Genomic DNA, 20,126 nt, shown 5'->3' on the forward strand with positions numbered 1-20,126 from the left:
CTCGCTTCTCTCCCTGCCCGTGTGGCAGGGACCCTCCTCTCCTTGTTAGCGGGCGTCGTTTCGCTATTGACGCCGGCTTTTCTTCTGCAGTGGCCCCTCCTGCCCCCCTCTTCATTTCCCAGTCCCGTAGAGCCGTGCTTCTCAACCATTTTTGGACCAGGGCCCATCTGTAAACATCGATGCCAGTCCTGACCCCGTGCCCCTCGCTCCCCACCCGCTGCCCAGCCCCAGTGCATGGGGCACGGGGACCCCAAGCAGCCCCTCAGAGGCTGGAGCTCTGCCAGCTGGCAAGGGGAAAGCCCACCGTTTCCCACGTTTTTTGTCCTGTAAAGGAGAACCCATTTTAAAAGTTAGTTTGCGACCCTTCCATACATTCTTGTGACTCACTTATGGGTCACAACTCACAGGTTGAGAAATGCTGCTGTAGACTAAAGCTTAGCCCCAGCTAAAAACCTTAACTTAGGTGTGGTTATATTAACTCTGGTGTTGCAATAACTGGCAGTGCCAGGTGGGAGGCATTGCCAAGATGCTGGAGAAAGTTAGGTTTACTTCTATGACTCTGAAGAAGAGATTTGCCTTTCACTGTAACGGCTTCAGGTTTTCTTGGGGAGGTCAGATCACCTTGAATGCAGTCGTGTAGTGAAGGCTGGAGACCTGTCCGATGGATGCACCATGGATAATGCCCCCCTAACAGAGTCTAGCCTCCCATTGGGAGGATCTCACATGGGGGATTTCCCCCTATCTTGCTTCTTTGGTCTCTTGCTAAGGGCAAACAAGATTCAGGGGCATCTGAACCCCAGGACCTGTGGGCTTGGTTCCTGTATGCTGGATGCCTGCCATAGATTTGGGAGTATCTAAACCCCCAAACTGAAGAGTCTGGGAGGGAACATACTTGCTGGTGGTGGACCTGAATGACTGGGCTCTCTGCTCAGTGGGTGAAATTAAATAATTTGACTGTTTTGGCTTGAGACATGAAATTAAAAATAAATAAGTAAATAAATAAGTATAACCCAGGACTGACATCACAGCATCTTTTGACTGTTTTGACTACATTTGGCCTAGTTTGCTGTGCGTTTTAAATCTTTGTATGTAGTCCAGTAAATTTAGCACACGTTCCAGTAGTTCTGCCCATGCATACAGATACTTCCAACTGTTTGTGTGTTGTGATCGGCTACAACAACACAGTTGGAAGTACACAAATTTCCAACTGGGTGTGTACTTCCAACTGTTTTTATGTGGCACTGGTACAAAAGAAGGTAGTAAAGCACTGGAACAGGCTACTCAGAGGTGGTGGAAACTCCCTTTTTAGAAGTTTTTCAGATCCAGGTAGACAAAGCCTTACCCAAGATAATCTAGTTGGGGGGTCCTGCTCTGAGCAGGGGGTTGGACTAGATGACCTCCTGGGGTCCCTTCCAACCCTCATTTTCTATGGTTCTGTGAATCACTGTGAAGAAATTCTTGAGGTTTCTAAAACGCGTGTTGTCACTGGTTAGTTGCTTCAGATGTTCATGGTTGAGTTCATATTAAAAAGTAGTTTAAAGTGGAAACTGAGTCTAGACAAATACTGTAAAAGATACCAGGAATAATTGTCTATTAGTGGAGAAGAGATTAGGTGGCTACCAAGTTATTTCATGTGTATTTTCTATAAAATCTATGTAAGGGAAGGAAATTGGTTTTGAACTGTCATCCTTTGTGTAGCTCATTAAATATTGCTAGGATTATCCAGTGGATAAAACGTATTAGATGCGAGTCTGTTCCCCGAGGAGGTTGATCGTAAAAGCATTTATTAGCTTCAATACAGAAACACAAAAAGAAAAGTGGTCAATGTAGTTTTAGATTACTTATGAAAAAGATAATATCAAAAGAATGCTGCTTAGGTTTTGAAGGTAAACTCCAGAGAGTTTAGGGACTGACATTAAGATCTCCCATGCCACTTAAGGTCTAACCCCTTGTGTAGCTGTCCTGTCAGACAAATAGAGCATGCTATTAAAAACCATTTGCCTATGTATGAAGGAGAAGAATTATAGTTGTACAGATCATTTTTATAGTAAATTAGGTGTTTTTCAGAACGATTGTTGGGTTTTTCATCAGAGTAGCGGGTTTCTTTTAGGAATGGTCATAAAGACAACCATGAAAGTTTGCCAACTACCCCATTAGGTAAAGCTTACATCATCTAATCCAGTTAGTAAATGAGGTTTTCTGTTAGATTTCCTGGTTATAAATTACCATGCAAGATGCAAAACCTCAGTTTTTGTTGGACAGTTTATCCAATGAGGGTGTGATATGGTCACTAAACTTTGTACGGCTGAATTCTTCTGGTATTTCTGTATTGCCTTTTAGTCTTACCCAGTGGCCCTATGAGTTCTTCTGCGTATTCTCTTTTAACAACTCCACTCAATTGAGGGATATGGCAAGTACAGGTTTCCCTCAATTTGTGCAGGTTCTTTATATGTGAATTTGCTGTCATGCAATGAGCATATTTAGACCCATAATTCATTATATGCAAGGTAAATTTGCTTTTATGTGATCAGCATAGATTCCCCCCCACCGCTCAAGCAGGTGAGTCTTTTGGGGGAGGGGAAGGGGCCATGGCCCAACTCACCCCAGCCCTGGCTGCAGCAACCCTGGGAGCAGCCAGCGCCAGCTGCGGGCAGCCACTGGGCTGCACCGTGCTCTGCCTGTTGTCGTCCCCCCCCCCCACACACACACACACACATGCCTGGGCTCTGCTTGTCCACACTCACCTCTGCTCTTGGGCTGCACCATGCTCTGGTGCAGGCAGCTGGTGGCAGCTGGGGTTGGCTGCGTGCTGGAGCTGCCCCGAGAGCAGCTGATACCAAATGCCTAAACCAGGGCATAGTGCAGCCCAGAAGCAAAGGTGAGTGTAGATAAGTGGAGCCTAGGCGCAGCGGGAACAGGCAAAGCATGGTGCAGCCCAGCAGCTGTATGCAACTGGTGCCAGCCACTCCCGGGCTGCTGGAACAGGGGCTGGGGTGAGTGCCGCTCAGTTCCCTCTGTTTTGCTGCCTTGTACAGCCCTGGGAGCAGCACCCCTCCCCCCACCCCTTCCCTAGTCCCAGCCTCCCTCCCTCCCTCACCGCTATGGGACCCTATCCCCATTTGTTGCATTGTAAAATGGGTTTGCTTTATGCAAATTCAATTTATGCGCCGTTCTCCGGGAATGCACGTACCGCATAAATTGAGGGAAACCTGTATTGTCAAATGGTGGAACTGCTTCTCCTAAATAGTGAAGTGCAGAATTTTGGTGCCCTGTAGTTGTTTTCAGAAGGGCACTCTGAAGTTGATGAGGCTAGCTAATAATTGAGGTTTAAAGAGTGAATGGTTAGATAGCACTGGCACTCAAACTTTTTTAGGTCATGTACTTTTAAGTTTATTAGGCTTCTGTGTGTACCGTATGATTCTGGGTTACAGACAATAAAATAGTAAGGGCCTTGTTGCATGGTAATTTTGGGTGGTTCCTGGAGCTCTTAACCCCCGGGTTGTCCACACATTAAAACCCAAAGTTGGTTATAAGTACTCGTTATGTGGCTCAAAATTATGCCACTCAGTGGTAGGATTATCTCTAATCCCTGTATGCAGCTTGTTACACTAAGGGGTAGCCATTCTAGGTTACATCTTAGTGTAACCACCCCACTGGCCTCCTCTCCTGCACTGGCCCGGATCAGGCCCGCTGCCCCACCCTGGCCCTCCCCAGTACCCCAGATCCCTGCTCACTGCCCCCTCGCCCTCCCCCCATCCCCACCCCTTAATTGTGGCTACCTTGTTGTCTGTTGGGGGGGTGCAGGCAGGGAAGGGGTAACCTGCTTGCCTGACCACTGCTGAATTGCTGCAGTTCTCTGGGGAGCCCAGGGGGCTTGGGGGGGACTGGGAGAACCCCAAGGGGCTGGGGAGAAGTCCAGAATGGGGCTGGAGGTGAGGGGGGTAGAGATTCTACCTTTCAGTCCTCCAGGCCCTGCTGCTGACCTGAAGGAGTGACTGCTTCAAACTTGAGCTAGAACTAGCACCCATAAACATTTGTGCCATGCACAGTGTAATGCAGGGGTGAGCAAAATACGGCCCGCGGACCAGATCCGGCCTGCGAGGCCATTCTATCCCGCCCGCGAGGCCACTAAAAATGTAGAAAATTAATATTTATTTACCCTTGGTTCCTGTCAAAAATGACAATGTAATGTGTAACAAGGTCCCAATACTCTCTATGTCACTACAACCACACTATGAGTAAGAGTGTTTTTCATTTTTTATTTTTGCTTTTCTTTATTCTGCTTTCCCATTCTTTTCTCTGTGTACTTTCTGGGAATTTGCCACATACCACCAGCAGTATATATATTTCCCCACCTGGGAAACTAACCTAGAGTTACAAGACCACAGAGGACACTCTACTGTACAATTTATTTTACCCTTGCTTCCATCATTATTATTCCTCCCCTGCTACCCCCTTTCAGAGGTGTTTGCAAGCATAATTTTACTTGAGTAAAAAAGGTATGTGGGTATTCACGCTGTCCTGTCAGCCTTCTTTTGGCAGGTGAAAGACATTGCTGGAAACCTGTTACTTCAATTCCTATGTCTCAACAAGTACGGCATCTAAGAAATCAGTGTATTATGAGTAAACAGTTTCACATTTTCATGTTTTTTCAGGCCTGGAAGGATGCTGGACTTGCTCTATCCACGACTAGTAATGAGGCTTGCAAGATGTTTGATGCCATACTGACTCAGGTATGACAGAAGGGTTTGGGTTAAGTGGGTATTCAGAGGATTGTGTTGTTTCAGTTGATTTCCACATTCCAGACTGAAAGAACAGTCAGGATAAAACCATAGTTCCAAAGAGCAGAGTCCTCAACTTATACGATTACTGATTTAATGTTCTTTCTGAATCTACTATCTATTCAGTCTTTTTTTTAACCTTTATATGACTTGAGTTTCAGCTAGGGCAGTGAAAAGAAACACAATTCCACTTGTGTCTAGTCATTGTGCTTTTCTATTGCAGTATGCAACATGGACCAATGATATGAGCCTGGGAGGCATTGAGGGATGTCTCGCCAAGTTAAAAGCAGCAGATCCAAATTTTAGTAAGTATAACCTTTTGATTGTTTGTATTGTTGCTGGGCATGTAGTGTTGTGGTTTTATCTGCTTAACTTATATTTCTCAGGAGATCTGGTGGGTTAGGATAACATTTTTGGTTTTGGACATCCTTTTTGCCTTCTCTAGCACATTTTCTTCTCTCTAGTATCTTTTGTCTGTGTTTTACTTCTCTTTTCAGTAGCAAACAGGAGAAATGGTAAATAGGTCAATAAAAAAAGATAATAGAATGTAACAAGGAAAAAGAAAAATCATTAATTTGTGGTACACAGAAAGAGAACTTGGATTTGGGAATCAGTCCTACTGTGCAAGGTAGTATGGTTAGGCCAGAGCTGTCCAACTTCTGAGTGGATAGGCCTTGCAGGCCTCCCAAGCCCATGCTCTGCAAGCTGCCTACCCCTTGGCCTATACCATGAAGGCCACATGCCATGCCACATCTCATCATGTCATGTTAAATGGGCCCTTCCTGGTGCATGGCAGCCACCTCCACACTGTGCAGTATCCCTAACTCTCTCCAAGCCTTCTGGCTGCAGACCCCTAGGCCCTGCAGGCTGTGCCACCATGTCCTACATCCAGGAGTAGGGGCAGGAAGCAGTAACAGTTAGAGATTCATAGATTCTAGTGTCAGAAGGGACCTCAGTGGGCCATCTAGTCTGAACCCCTGCCCCTGGCAGGCAAGAAAAGGGTTACCAAACCTAGGATCATGTGATCCCAGCCAGGTGCCTGTCCAGTTTCCTCTTGAAGACCCCCAAGGATGGGACAAGCACTACCTCCCTTGGAAACCAGATCTTGGCAACCCTGACCATGAAGGACTTTTTTCTAATGTCCAGTCTAAACCTACTCTCCAGTAGCTTATGGCCATTGTTCTTTGTTGTTCCAGGGGGTGCCCCGGTGAACAGTTCATCACCTACTTTGTGTTGCTCTCCCCTTATGAATTTGTACGCCACCACAAGGTCTCTTCTCAGCCTTCCCTTGGAGAAGCTGAAGAGGTTAAGGTCACTTAGCCTTTCCTTGTAGGGCCTTCCCTGCAGGCCTCCAATCAGACGAGTGGCTCTTCTTTGGACCCTCTCCAGGTTGTCTGCATCCCACTTGAACTGCGGCATCCAGAACTGGACACAGTACTCCAGCTGCAGCCTGACCAGTGCTGCATAGAGGGGGAATCACCTCCCTGGACCTATTTGCGAAGCACCTACAAGGTGCGATTGGCTCTGCCAACTACTTCATCACATTGACGACTCATGGTCATCCTGGAATGAACAGTGACTCCAAGATCTCTTTCTGCCTCAGTGGTGCTGAGAAGGTCGCCCCCCAGCCTATAGTTATGATGGCAGTTTTTTTTCCCTAGAAGTAGCACCTTGCACTTGTCCTTATTGAATTGCATCCTGTTGCTCTCTGCCCACTTCCCCAACCTGTCGAGGTCAGCCTGGATTTGGTTCCTCCTCTCCAGGGTGTTAGCTTCACCCCATATTTTTGTATCATCTGTGAATTTGGACAGAGTGCTTCCCACCCCCTCATCCAGATCACTGATGAAGATGTTGAATAGCACTAGCCCCCGAACTGAGCCCTGAAGGACCCCACTGCACACATCTTTCCAGGTTGACACTGACCCATCCACCACCACTCTCTGAGTGCGACCCCTGAGCCAGTTTGCTACCCATTTTACCGTAGGCAAATCTCCTCAGTTTATTAATAAGGATGATATGAGATACCGTGTCAAAGGTCTTCTTGAAGTCCAGATAGATAACATCCACCTCAACTCCTGCATCTAAACGTTTGGTGGCCTTGTCATAAAAAGAAACTAGGTTAATCAGCCAGGACCTGCTTGCTATAAACCCATGTTAGTTATCCCTCTGCATCACATTAGCTCCCACAGATGTGTTCCTTGATAATTTTTTCTAGGATTTTCCTGGGATAGAGGTAAGGTTGACCAGTCTATAGTTCCCTGGATCCTCCTTCCTCCCCTTCTTAAAGATTGGGATGACATTGGTTCTCTTCCAATCCTCTGGGACCTGACCCGAGCACCATCAGTGTTCATATATCCTTGCTAGTGGTTCAGCTGTGACACTTGCTAATTCCTTCATTACCCATGGGTGGAGTCCCTCTGGTCCCGGTGATTTGAACACGTCCAGTCCCTCCAAGTATCTTTTTACCGTGTCAGCACTGACTGTTGGTCAGCTGATGTTCCCCTTGTTGATGTCCGTGATACATATTGAGGGTTCATCTAGATTCCTATTTAAGAAGACAGAGGCAAAAAACTCATTAAAGAGCTCTGCCTTGTCCCTGCTATCTGTCACTACCCCCCACCTGTCCTGTAGGGGTCCTATGCTACCCTGCACCCTTTTTTTTGCTCCCAACATACCTAAAGAAAGATTTTTTTATTATCCTTAATCCCTGTTGCTAGCCTGAGTTCTAAAGCTGCCTTGGCCTTCCTGACTGACTCTTTACAGGTGTAGGCCAAGGAAGTGTACTCCTTGATAGCTACCCCCTGCTTCCACTTTCTGTATGCTACTTTTTTTGTCCTTAAGGTATCCTGGGTGACTGTGGTTAGCCAAAGGGGCTTCCTGGCCTCTTTGTCCCCTTTTCTGTGCCATGGGATTGTCTCACTCTGAGCCCAAAGAATGGTATCCTTGAGGAATGACCACCCCTCCTGGACCCCCAAAGCATCTAGGCTCTTGGTTTCTAGTACCCTGCTAACCAATCCCCTGGGCCTATTGAAGTCAGCCTTTTTAAAGTTTAGCACCTGTGTCCTGCTAGGTATAGTGCCCACTCGTCTCTGGATAGTAAATTTTATCATTTGGTGATCGCTGTCCCCTAAGTTGCCCTGAATCTGCAGGTCCCCCACCAGGTCATCCTCTGTGGCCAACACCAAGTCAAGCAAGGCATTACCCCTGGTGGGACTCCTTACCTCCTTTGTTAGGTGGAAGTCCTGAATACAGGTTAAGAACCTGCGTGAGTGCTTAGATCTAGCTGACTGTTTCTCCCAGCATATGTCTGGGTAGTTAAGGTCCCCCATGACTACCATGTTTCTAGACTGCACAGCCTCTGAGAGCTGCCTGGAAAATTCCCCATCTACCTCATCCACCTGGTGAGGAGGCCTGTAGTAGACCCCCACCACCAGGTCCCTTTCATCCCGACCTCCTTGGATCCTAACCCACAAAGTCTCTGCTTGTCTATCCTCTGATCCCAATTTGATTAGGGATCAGATTAGAGATTAGAGAGTGATGGTGGGGAGTGGTGCCTGGACAGGGAGCCTAAGGGCCACAGGTAATCCTCTCAGGAGCCACATGCAGCCCATGAACTACCTGTTGGACATCCCTGGATTAGGCCATCAGAAGGATACAGTACTGTGCAAATCTCTCCTGCTGGAAGATGAACATGGTAGCAGTTATGAATAATAGTGTATGTAAAGGACAGATTTATTGGTAAAGAAAATAGCAATCCTCATGTGGCATGGTGGAGTATCTTTTGATGAGTAGAAAGTACTGTGAAATGAAAGTTTGGAATTGTATGCTTGCTTGTTTTGTTGGCTAAGTAAAATAAATTTATTTTAAAATGCATTTAAAGTTATCTTTGTTGAGTGTATACCTTCTTTACAATTTTTGAGACATTTCTGTGCACAGTACAAAGGTGTTAAAAAGTCTTTAGTATCCATTCCATTCTTGAATTAGCTTGCATTTTGAGGAGAATTTTACCCATAGCAGAGACTAGAGCTGCAGAGTAGAATGCCAAACATTTTGTACTGGCTAGTCTGATCTTGCTGCATTGAGCAGTATCTCAATCGGCACCGTCGCTCGTTACAGGGCATGGTGTATGCGCCGATGACTACTTTGGCTGCTGAGTCCAATGGGTGAATGACAGTCCTGTGCACAGTAGGGCTCACCCATGCACCACAATGCTCTGAATCCGAACAGCAGAGTCTTTCTTCCCCTGGGAAAAAAGAGGAAAGAATCTTCTGTGCAGATTTCAGGATGCTTGCAAAGATGTCTTAGCATAATTTGAAATCTCTGTGGATGATTGGGAAAGGAGTGCAGAATGCCACTCTGGTTGGCAGAGTCATCTTGCAGATTGAGCAAGGCACTGCGAGGTGGACAAGAACAAGTTTTGTGATGACCAGCATCAGAAGAGCAGTATTTGAGTGTAAATAACAAGGGAACAAAAACAGGAGTTAAACAACTGGGAAGAGGGAGCCTTGCTAACTATTTGTCTGTTGTAAAGTAGTAACTATCAGGTTGCAGCTGTTTAACTCTGCCAAATTTAATTTGTCTATCCCCAGAAAACCCTACAGGAGGAAAATTTCCCATTGGAAAGGAACCTTACACTGCAGACAGCAAGCAGGGAGTAGAGGCAGTCTGAGAGGAATGTGTTGCTCCTCTGTGATGTTTATTGCAGCCAATAAAATGAACAACCCATGAATCCTGATCTTCTGTGTACCTGTTATGTTATTCCAAACTTGTTTGCTCTCACGCTTTCTCTCTCTCTCACTGCCAGTGAGGTTACGTCCCATTGTGACTCAGTGTCTTACATGTTCTCCATCCATCTCCATCTTTATCCTTGCATGTTCTCAGTCCCCCTACTGATAACCTGGTATTGAGTCCTCTCTAACTTCTTAGCTGTTGCTGCCTCTGGCCACAGTGCCTCTCTAGTCACTGTGATCTGCATTTCATTGTCATTTTTGTGCATGGGCTATTACGAAGCAGAGGGAAACTGTTCTACAAAAGTTCTTTTCTACAGTAGGCCTGAAAAAGCATTGGCACCTAGTACCATTCCTAATACTAAAGTTGGTATTTGGGAACAGAGGAGAGTTGTAGGAATGTTTAAGGAGAATTTGAAAATAACCAGTTTTCTGACAAGAAAAATTTCAGGTTCCTGCTAGTAACTCAGTGTGTGATTTGGGATTTCTGTTAGACGGTAACCAGTTTTGGCACTACTGTTTACTGGTATGATGTCATTGAAAAATACCTCAGTAGTTTAGCCCGCATTTATTGTATCTGCTAAACTATCTGCATTTCTGCATATCTGAAGTTAGTATCTGTTGCTTTTTCAGCAATGGGACATGTGATTGCTAATGGCTTGGCTCTGGTTGGCACTGGGAGTTCAGTGCGGTTAGACAAAGAGCTGGACAGTGCAGTAAAGAAGATGATGGCTCTTTCAAAATCACAGTTGTTGACCGAGAGGGAGAAACTACATGTGTCTGCATTAGATTTGTATGTCCGTGGGTAAGTAGTTGTTTTTTAGTGGAGCAAAAAGGGAGGCATGGCTTGGTTTTATCATTCAATCTCTGTGATTTATCACATGTAGGCCTACCTCCTTGTGGGCTGGATCAGAACCCACCCTATCCCTGCTCATCCCACCCCCAAGTTCCTGTGGGCTCATCCCACCCCTTCACGAGCCCCACGGGCCAGGTAACATGGCTCTCCCTGGTGGATATGGTCTGTGGGCCTTATCTTTGACATTCCTGGTTTAGAATAAGGTGTATGTTGAAGACAGTGCAACTAATGTTCTTGTACATCTAAAAACTAAGAAGTTACTGCAAGGCAGAAGACTGTCATTTGTCATTGAGTTTCCTTCTTGACAGAGTAATATGGGTTTAGAAATAATATTAGGAGGAGGCACTTGAATCTCGTCGGTTCTATTGATGATTAATATAAATATGGTTTCTCATCTCCAGGCATCTTCCCCAAGCTTGTACAGTATGGGATCAGATTCTCCAGGACCATCCAACTGACATGCTAGCACTCAAATTCTCCCAGGGCACTTATTTTTACCTGGGCCACCATATACAAATGCGAGACTCTGTTGCCCGGGTTTATCCTCACTGGACACCTGATATTCCTCTGAGCAGGTATGTAATAGGTTGTCTTCAATTATTGATTGGATTACCTACATCTGGTGTGCCTGTGCTTTGGTCATCTGGTCAGCAGCGTTATTTGGGGTTGTGTACATGTGCTGATTATCCCTACAGCCCCATCCAAGCATATGGATGAGGTAAACTTAACTACCAGTATATAGAAGAATGAACATTTATTCTGTGTTCCTACTGATACACTGCTTATTTTTTTCTTAATGAGATTTTGCCCGAATGGAGCATTTTTTTCTTTTAATAGCTTTCATGTGTCATAAATGACATGGGGTGAAATCCTGGCTGTACTGACATCTCTGGCAAAAGTCATGTATGAAAAATGCCTTCCCTCTTGTTACCTGTGACACATCATAGTTTTTTGGGTTAGCTTGTTTTTTAAAATCATGGGATTCTTGTGGCCATGGTGTGTAAGGGGATGGAGTGGATGACTGTAAGGAGCTGTTGACAATCAGTCGCCTACAAACATTGGGATCTAGACTGAAAGGATAAGAAGGCCCCTACCAGTCTCCAAATAATGGAAGTATCCACAAGCCATCAGTAGTGGTGGTATTGGGAAAGAATAAGATTCCACTTTATCCAAGCATGCCAATGCCTGATTTTCTCAGAATTGTTGCATCATGAACCTTGCCTGTGATTCCCATAGTATGTTGATGAACCTAACCCTGTAGTTAATCAGCCCTTACCAAACAATAGAGTTAATTTCCCTTGTAGTTAATATATTTGTTGGTTCCTTTAGAGAGTGAAGATATAGAGCATATATTTACCATCCCTGTATATATGAACGGGCAGGGCAGCAATCATAATGTTCATCATGTTGGCCCAGCGTGTCTTGTATGCTTCCTTCAGTCCTTTGTATCCCACGCCTTTTCATGTTTCTGTCATGGCCAAAAGGCTTTCCATCCTCTCTTACCTCTCCAAAAGATCCATAGTTTTTATCTTGTGTTCTTTCAGTCAGAACTTTCTTCCCAGAGATTTGATCTAAATCTGCCTTGCTGTAGTTTAAGCAATATTAAGAAAAGCCCAGCAGTTCTGAAGAGTACTTCAGACCAATTCCTGGAAAGACTCTACTCTGTACAGAGTTTGGGGTATACCCCCATAAATCCTACCACTGTATTGAAGTCAAAGGCAGCACAGGGCAGACATGAGTAACCCAGGCTTGACACACCTAAGATCAAAACAGGTAGATGAGGGAGAAGTGGCTAGCTTGTCCTTGAGCTCAGAGTTTGTAGATATCTTAGAGTTAGACGTACCCTTAATGTTTCCTTTTTTGGTCTCGTATAAGTATCCATCTTAAAAGTGCTTTTCCATCTCTCTAAATTTATTTCACTGCAAAATTTAATTAGTAAAATAGTATAATGTTGCATGCATTATCAAGTTCGGGAATATATGCATTGCATCTTGTATGCTTTGCATACTTTGTTTCATTGACTACAAAAAATGTCATTTCCTTTAAAATAATACTCTACATCATAATCAGTTCTCTGTGAGTTTAACAGAGCATATGGAAAACACGATTTTTCCTAAAAAGTGTACAGTGAGAAGGAAAGAGCAAGGTGGCCATTTGGTGGATTTCTAATTTTTATAGGAAAATCAGCTCCTGAGTTCTTTTTCTCTCTGCTGTTGAGTGTTACAACTTGCCGCGAATGAAATTTTTTGTCACGCATACTTCTAGCGTTTTGCAATATAAGTGTCATCCTTATAGTTCTAAATTATTTTTCTTTCCTTTCATTTAGCTATGTGAAAGGCATTTTCTCTTTTGGACTCCTGGAAACTAACATGTTTGATCACGCTGAAAAGCTTGCCAATGAGGTAAGCAGGCCACTACTGGTGCTAAAAGCCTTTGAACTTGTAATCCTGTTCAGTATTCCATATTGCATATGTTCATTTGAGAAATAAGATTTAATTGGATCATAGAAACAGGGCTGGAAGGGACCTCACAGGGTCATCTAGTCCAGCCTCCTGCTCGAGCCTGGATCAGCCCTGACTAAACCATCCCAGCTAAGTTTCTGTTCAACATTTTCTTGAAAACTTACCCAGGTGGATATTCCACAATTTCTCTAGGTAGCCTAATCTAGTGCTGTATTGCCCTTATAGTTAGAAAGTTCTTCCTAATCTCCAACCTAATTTTCCCTTGCTGCAGCTTGAGGCCTTGCTCCTAATCCTGTCCCCCTACAGTCACAGAGAAAAGTCCATTTCTGTCTTCTTGCAGAGAGCTGGACTTTGTGTCACCTAAAGTTGCATCATATATGAGACTTAGCCTTCAGTTTCTATGTTAGCAGTAGCTAATAGGGGTGTGCGAAATGAGCCGTATTTGATTCGGATTCAGCCTGGATCAGGGACAGTGATTTGATTCATTGATTTGGATTGCTGTCCCTGATTTGATTCGGCCAAATCTGAATTTGAAGATTTGATGCTGATTTGGAAAATCAGGGATTCAGCCATAGACACAGCTTTAAATATTTTTTCTACATACCTCAAGGTACCAGGCACATGGCTCGTGAATGCTGTGATGGTGGGGCAGATGGAGAATCCCACAGGAGCACGGGGGGGGGGCCTGCATGCTTGGCAGCGAACCTGGAAGTGAACCGGAAGTACTTCCAGTCCACATCTGAGTCCAAGTGCTCAGGGGGATTCCCCTGCACTCCCCCCAGCTTGGTGATTGTCTGCAGAGGGACCCCGGGTGCCCCCCCAGACTCAGGAAGCTCCAGTTGCTGGGGCGCAGGGGGGCCCCCAGCACGCTCCCTGGGGGACCCGGAAGTGGACCAGAAGTGTTTCTGGTCCACTTCTGGGTGTGCTGCCAAGCACGCTGGAGAGCCCCCCGCGCTCCTGTGGGACGCGCCATCTGGCCCACCGTCACAGCATTCACAAGCTGCCTGGTACCTAGAGGCGTGTAGAAACAACATTTAAAGCTGCGTCTACGTTCGAATCGCTGAATCTTTTCGAATCTCTCTGAATCAATTTGGAGGGTTCCGATTCGATTCAGAGAGATTAAAAGGTCTCCTGATTCGATTCGGATTCAGAGATTCAGCCACTGAATCTGAATTCGGCCACTGAATTCAGCCATTCTCATAGGGAAGCCAACGGACTGCAGAGTGGATGCCTACACAGTCAGGTGGGTGGCTAACTGGCTTAGGAACCACACCCAGAGCATGGTGGTTGACAGGTCATTTTCAACCTTGGGCTGGTATTATTTAATATCTTCATCAGTGATTTGGATGAGGGTGTGTTGAGCACCTTCTCCAAGTTCACAGATGATACCAAATTATGGGGCAAAGTTAATACACCAGAGGGCAGGGAGCAGTTACAGGCTGACCTGGACAGGTTAGATCAATGGGCAGAACATAATAGGATGCAGTTCAACAAAGGTAAATGTAAGGTACTCCACCTAGGAAGGAGGAATCCCCAGCACACCTACAGGTTGGGGGATGTCCTCCTCAGCAGCTCAGAGGCTGAGAGAGATCTTGGAGTCATAGTTGACTCCAAGATGAACATGATCCGGCAGTGCAACGAGGCCATCAGCAAAGCCAATCACACCTTGTTGTGTATTAGCAGATGCATGACCAAAAGATTGAGGGAGGTGGTGCTCCCCCTCTATGCAGCACTAGTCAGGCCGCAGTTGGAGTACTGTGTCCAGTTTTGGGTGCCGCACTTCAAGAGGGACACAGAGGATCTGGAAAGAGTTCAGAGGAGAGCCACCCACATGATTAGAGGTCTCCGTGAAAGACCCTACGAGGAGAGGCTGAGAGATCTGGATCTCTTCAGCCTATACAAAAGATGGCTGAGGGGTGACCTTGTGGCCACCTGTAAATTTATCAGGGGAGGACAGCAGGGAATTGGGGATGCACTGTTTACCAGAGTGCCTCAGGGAGTAACTATGAATAATGCCTGCAAACTAGTGGAGAGTAGATTTAGGTTAAACATTAGGAAGACATTTTTTACAATAAGGGTGGCCAGAGTCTGGAATGGGCTTCCAAGAGAGGTAGTGCTGTCACCTAACTTGGAGGCCTTCAAGAGGAGGCTTGACAATCACCTGGCAGGGGTCATCTGACCTCGGTCCTCTTTCCTGCCAGGGGCAGGGGGTCGGACACAATGATTCATTGGGTCCCTTCCGGCTCTATAATCTATGAATCTCTGCCGAATCAAATCAGGGTCCAAAGCTTCGCACAGCCCTAGTAGATAAGTATTTATTTAAAATGTTCCACTAAGCATTGTCTTTTTTTTCTTTCTTCCTGTCATCAGGCTTTATCTATAAATCAGACAGATGCATGGTCTGTCCATACCATAGCGCATATAAATGAAATGAAAGTAAACTTGAATAATGGACTGACATTTATGAAGCAAACTGAAACCAACTGGAAGGTAAATGTCCTTAACAATGCCTTCAGAATGGCTCCTTATGTGGGGTTCTTTCTTTCCATTCAACTCAATGCTTTTGAGTCCTGTTTACATACCTTTTCACCAGATTTATTACTAGTTACATAATTAAACAGAAGAAGCCCTTGCTTCCAGGGGGAAATCTTTGAACATACTACTTAGGATTCAACAGACAGAAAATTTAGCAACCAATCCATAATTCAGAATACCATTCTGGGCATTAATCTTTTCAAGTATAGCTTGAGTGCTTATGGATGTGATCAGTAATACAGAGGTTTGTTTTAATGTCAACAGCCCTCCTCCTTTTTATGTCTATTTGAATGACCACATAAAGACTCTTGAGGCAAGGTTTGCCATTGGTGTCAGAGGAATCAGAAATTCCAACTGACAGATGGGAACATTATTTACTTATAACTTTTCTTTTTATCATTCCTGGATTAGCTATTAGATGCAACCAGTTAGTGGCAGGGAACACTGAGAATCCTGTCAATGGTGCAGTGACAGAAACAAAAGCTGCTTATTGCATCTAAGTAAAAGCAGCTGCTTTTCCATCATAAAGATGTGCTCAAGGAGACGTGAGATTTCATTTAGCCATTCAGAATTTGCACTGAAATGAAGCATTGCAGAAAATGGTCCAAATTCGACTCCATTACACAAGTGTAAATCTATGTTTAGTATACATCTGTTGTTTCAGTTAAGACATTCTAAATGTATGGTGGTTTGCATGAGAAGCAAAATCTCCTATGTCTTTCTATGTACTTGGATAGCCCACAGGGCCAAAATATCACCCAATACTAATGAGTTTATTATTACACTGCCACTCTGAGATAAGTAACTGTTGTTTTCCTGATTTCATGGATTGTAACTTGCTCCGTTTTTCCACAGGAACTGAACCTCACTCTCTTGAGTCCAAGTCCATTACTTCAACCATAAATGAATTTATTTTCTTTAGGTGCAGTTGGAGACAAGCCGCTTTACACACTGAGGCATTTTAACTTGTTAGTAATTTTAGTTTTTGTTTTAAATTCTTAACTAAAAATCATAACATAATGTATAAGGTGATCAATTCTATTTTTTTTTCAACTTCTAAATTATAAGGTTGACCTTTTTTGGAGTTGTGTTCCTTATCTTGACTTAAAGACAAGTCATTGGGTCTGGATTGCATCCAAAATGCTATCTTCTCAGTGTATGCTATTTCTCCTAATAATACTATGGTAAATACTTCAGTGTCTGTGTCTTTGCGTAGAAAATATTTTGCCATTCATCAGCACAAGTCTCCAAAAGACATGGATGGTGTTGGTAGGTGAACTGTTTTAAATGCTACTTGCGATTTAGCTTTTAAGCAACATATATTCGCCTATAGTGCTTTTATCTGCTGTAACTGTTTACCCTGTGTTTTATTGCACGTAGTAAAGGGAAATTTACAGGCTTTCTTCTTAGACTACACTTTAAAGGTTGATAGGGAGCTTGGCAAAAAAAACCAACTTCTTGAAAAAGTTAATGAATTTAGAGTGTATTGCATATCCAATCGAAGCCAGATTGCAAAGAAGCTCTGGAGACACCCGTGTTAATTTCTAGAGGAAAGGGTGTTAAAAGTTTATTTGTAAAGGAAATAGAAATGGTACTTGAGTCTGTTTCTAGCGTATTCAAGATCTTAAGTTGCCTGTCACCCAAAAGATTGGAATAGTTTGTAGTAGTTCATTAAAACAACATGCGTAACAGTTCTCATGTGGTTCTCTTTAGTTTGCTCTTCTGTGCAACGTGTGTTTTATTAGTAAAATCAAGTCTTAAAGAAGTGCCCATTTGTGCTTTTGTGCTTGACTTTTAATGATTGAACTTATGGATAGAGAGTGTTCAAGCCTTCACTTCAGGATCAAATCAGGCATATCATATCTCAGAGCCCTTAGAAATTCTACTTTAACAAAAAATGTAATGAACAATACAGACAATATGGGTAGAATTTTTTTTAAGTTCCTAAGTGACCCAGGCCCCTGTATTCTGGCTTACTTTTGGAACTGGATCTTAGACTCCTGTTGGCATTGCTCTTGGTTCAGAAAAGTCTATTTCTTTATTTTTCCCTGGCTGACTCAGGGATGTCACAAACCCGTTTGTCAACTTTAGCTCTTGCCCTGCATTTCAGTAGCTCCCAGGACAGCTCTGCTCTGGCAATCATACATTAATCTTACACAAAACTTTACATTGGCAGCCCCCATCAACTGTTTTATCCCTGGGAAGAGAATCCAATAATTTTACTCCCTCGACTTTTATAATAGATGGCTGTGTAGAGCAAACCTGGTAATATCCCCTTTGTGTCAGACGCTTTATCACCTGTCTTGTTAGAGTCCATTTTGTAGTGTAATATTAAACAAGCAATGATAACCTTTTGGTTTATCTAGACGACATAAAATACTGACATTGCCAAGGACTTTGACGCTTCTCAAAATCTGGTATTGCAGTAGCTGCTATGACAGTGAGCACAGTTTGCCCTTGTGTGAGGCAACTGACTTTAACTATGCCACTGTGCATTGAATTATAAAATCATAGAAAAGCAGAGCTGGAAGGGGCCTCAGTTGGTTGCCTACTCTAGCCTTCTCACTGAGGCAGGGTCATCCATACCCAAAGCATGCCCTACAAGTTCTTGTCTAACCTCTTCCTGAAACTGCATAAACAAGAATGGAGGGTTTAAGATTCTTTGTCAGATATGTCCCTTCTTTCCTCTGTCACCAGGGTATTGTTCAGTCAGGCGTCTGTTTGTTGCCACATCATTGACTCCAGAGGATATCTGCCAAAGTAATGGAAGGGCATATTTGAACTCTTTATGCTGTCAGCCTTTGGCTGGAAAGAAAGACAATGGAGAGGGTTTTTTAATTGTGCTATCAAATGATACTCATTGTGAGCATGAGTCAAAATGCATTTCCATTCTGAAAAATGACTCTAAAACTGAGAGAAGAGGGCCTCCAAACCTGAAGTACTGCTACATTCAGTAGCTTGGCTAAGTCTATTCCAGCCAGGCAGTTGGTTCAATAAAAGATAACCACAAAAACTCTTGCTTCTCACATTTTCTAGACCATCATTCCATCACTACCAAAACTCTATAAAACTTTATTTTTAAGATTTCAGATCTTTATTGCCCTGAATAGCCTCAAAGAGGAAATCCATTCAGTAAAAAAAGTGCCACAGTCAGTATTCAGAGGGGAATTGCAGTTCTAGATTGTTGGCTTTTTTATCTGCTCATGACTTGAAAATTCACATTTACTGCAGAAGAAGACTGACCTCTAAAATCAACTGAATCGATTTTAAGCTGAGTTTATACATTGGCTGAATTCTTTCTTTCTCTCTCTCTCCTCAGGATGCTATGGTTGCTGGTCATAATTATTGGCACTGGGCTCTGTATTTCATTGAAAAGGTATGGAGATGATTTTATATCTGTGCTGCACATTACAGGTGGACAATCTGACAAATAAGTTTGATCGATCTGCCTTCCTCCCTTTTAAATATGTTGCAGTGTTTCCAAAAATAGTGTAATAGCATTTGTGTTGCTGCTACTTTTATTCAGATATTTTCAAATTATTTCATTTTTCAAAGTATAAAATTTTAAAATGAGTTAAAATGTAGAGAAGTTAGTGTCAAGCCATTAAGTACTCATGGTAATTGCACATTCTGCACAAATGTTTTGATACAGTGATGAAACCCAGTTCTGTAGTCCTGAAAAAGGCAAAATTCCCATTAACTTCAATACAAATAGTGCTGGCACAAGGGATTTTGAAGACACTTTGCATGAATTACCCAGGAGACTCAAATGGCTACTGTGAAAAAGAAAATTGATATCACATGATCTGAAATGCTGCACGTTCTTAGAACTATTTAAGATGTTTTGAAACCCTTAATTAAAATATTTATACACAACCTATTGAGCAGAAAAACATTTTGTTTGGTTTAAATAATGCAGTTAAGGCTTTTGTGTAGGGCAAAACTCAGCAGCGAGATAACAGTTGACATGTATGTAAAGCAATGTAAGTTAATCGAAAAACACAGGTTGTTAGCAAAGAGTGTACTTTGCCCCAGCTTGGCATGAGGTTAATACAAAATGTGTGCAACTCTCAAAATGCCTGAACCTGGAGACTGTAACTTTAAAGGAGGTCCTTTTTCTACTTTCTTGCTGCTTCCTTGTTTTTCTTCTCGCAGACACCCCTCCCACCTGCCCTGTGCACATCTTGTCAGGCTTTATACATTGTGCTTGTTTTACACATCTACTGAAAACCATGCTAGGACAAAATACACTTCCTTGCATGATTTTACCAGAAGTGTAACATACATCAGCTTTGATATCGCCGCTGAATTAGACCCAAAAGACTTCAGGGATAATTTGCCTGGTAAATCCTGGTGCAGTTCCAACTGAAATTTCCTTTAAGTCTTTAAAGCTCTTTCAAGCTGGAGCTTTGGATTAAAAGCTGTGGAAAGCTGATTTATTTTTATGTAAAAAGACTGTTTATAGAGGATGACTTGGGATGCGTATTAATAAGACTAGGACCTACTCTTCTGCTCTGTATGTAATCGAGGGGAGTTGAATATACATATAAATATGAATTATAAGATTTATTAGAATATATACTAGTTGAACCTGTGCTTTTATGCAGAAGATTAATATGATTTTTTAATTTTTTAATAACTTTTTGTGATAATTATCAGCTTCACTTTATGGTTTATGCATCATTGCCTGTTCCAGCTTCAAAAGCTTTCAGACCATTGTTTCTATCTGCTTTCGTCTCTTGTAGACTGTAATTGAAATTTTTGA

At 43.4% G+C, this 20,126-nt stretch overlaps 1 protein-coding gene across 2 annotated transcripts in view; it reads left to right on the forward strand.

Moving 5' to 3' along the window:
* The window catches only part of LOC102562186 (tetratricopeptide repeat protein 38), a 38,704-nt gene that overhangs the window by 304 nt on the left and 18,274 nt on the right, over window positions 1-20,126 (forward strand). For both annotated transcript variants that reach the window (XM_014606356.3, XM_019482259.2), the window contains exons 2-8: window positions 4,656-4,733; window positions 5,005-5,086; window positions 10,142-10,313; window positions 10,766-10,939; window positions 12,691-12,766; window positions 15,197-15,316; window positions 18,681-18,737. In XM_014606356.3, coding sequence (XP_014461842.1) covers window positions 4,656-4,733; window positions 5,005-5,086; window positions 10,142-10,313; window positions 10,766-10,939; window positions 12,691-12,766; window positions 15,197-15,316; window positions 18,681-18,737 — 759 coding nt within the window. The remainder of the gene's footprint in view (window positions 1-4,655; window positions 4,734-5,004; window positions 5,087-10,141; window positions 10,314-10,765; window positions 10,940-12,690; window positions 12,767-15,196; window positions 15,317-18,680; window positions 18,738-20,126) is intronic.

Source organism: Alligator mississippiensis, chromosome 4 (assembly GCF_030867095.1).
Source record: "Alligator mississippiensis isolate rAllMis1 chromosome 4, rAllMis1, whole genome shotgun sequence".
NCBI classification, from domain to species: Eukaryota; Metazoa; Chordata; order Crocodylia; family Alligatoridae; genus Alligator; species Alligator mississippiensis.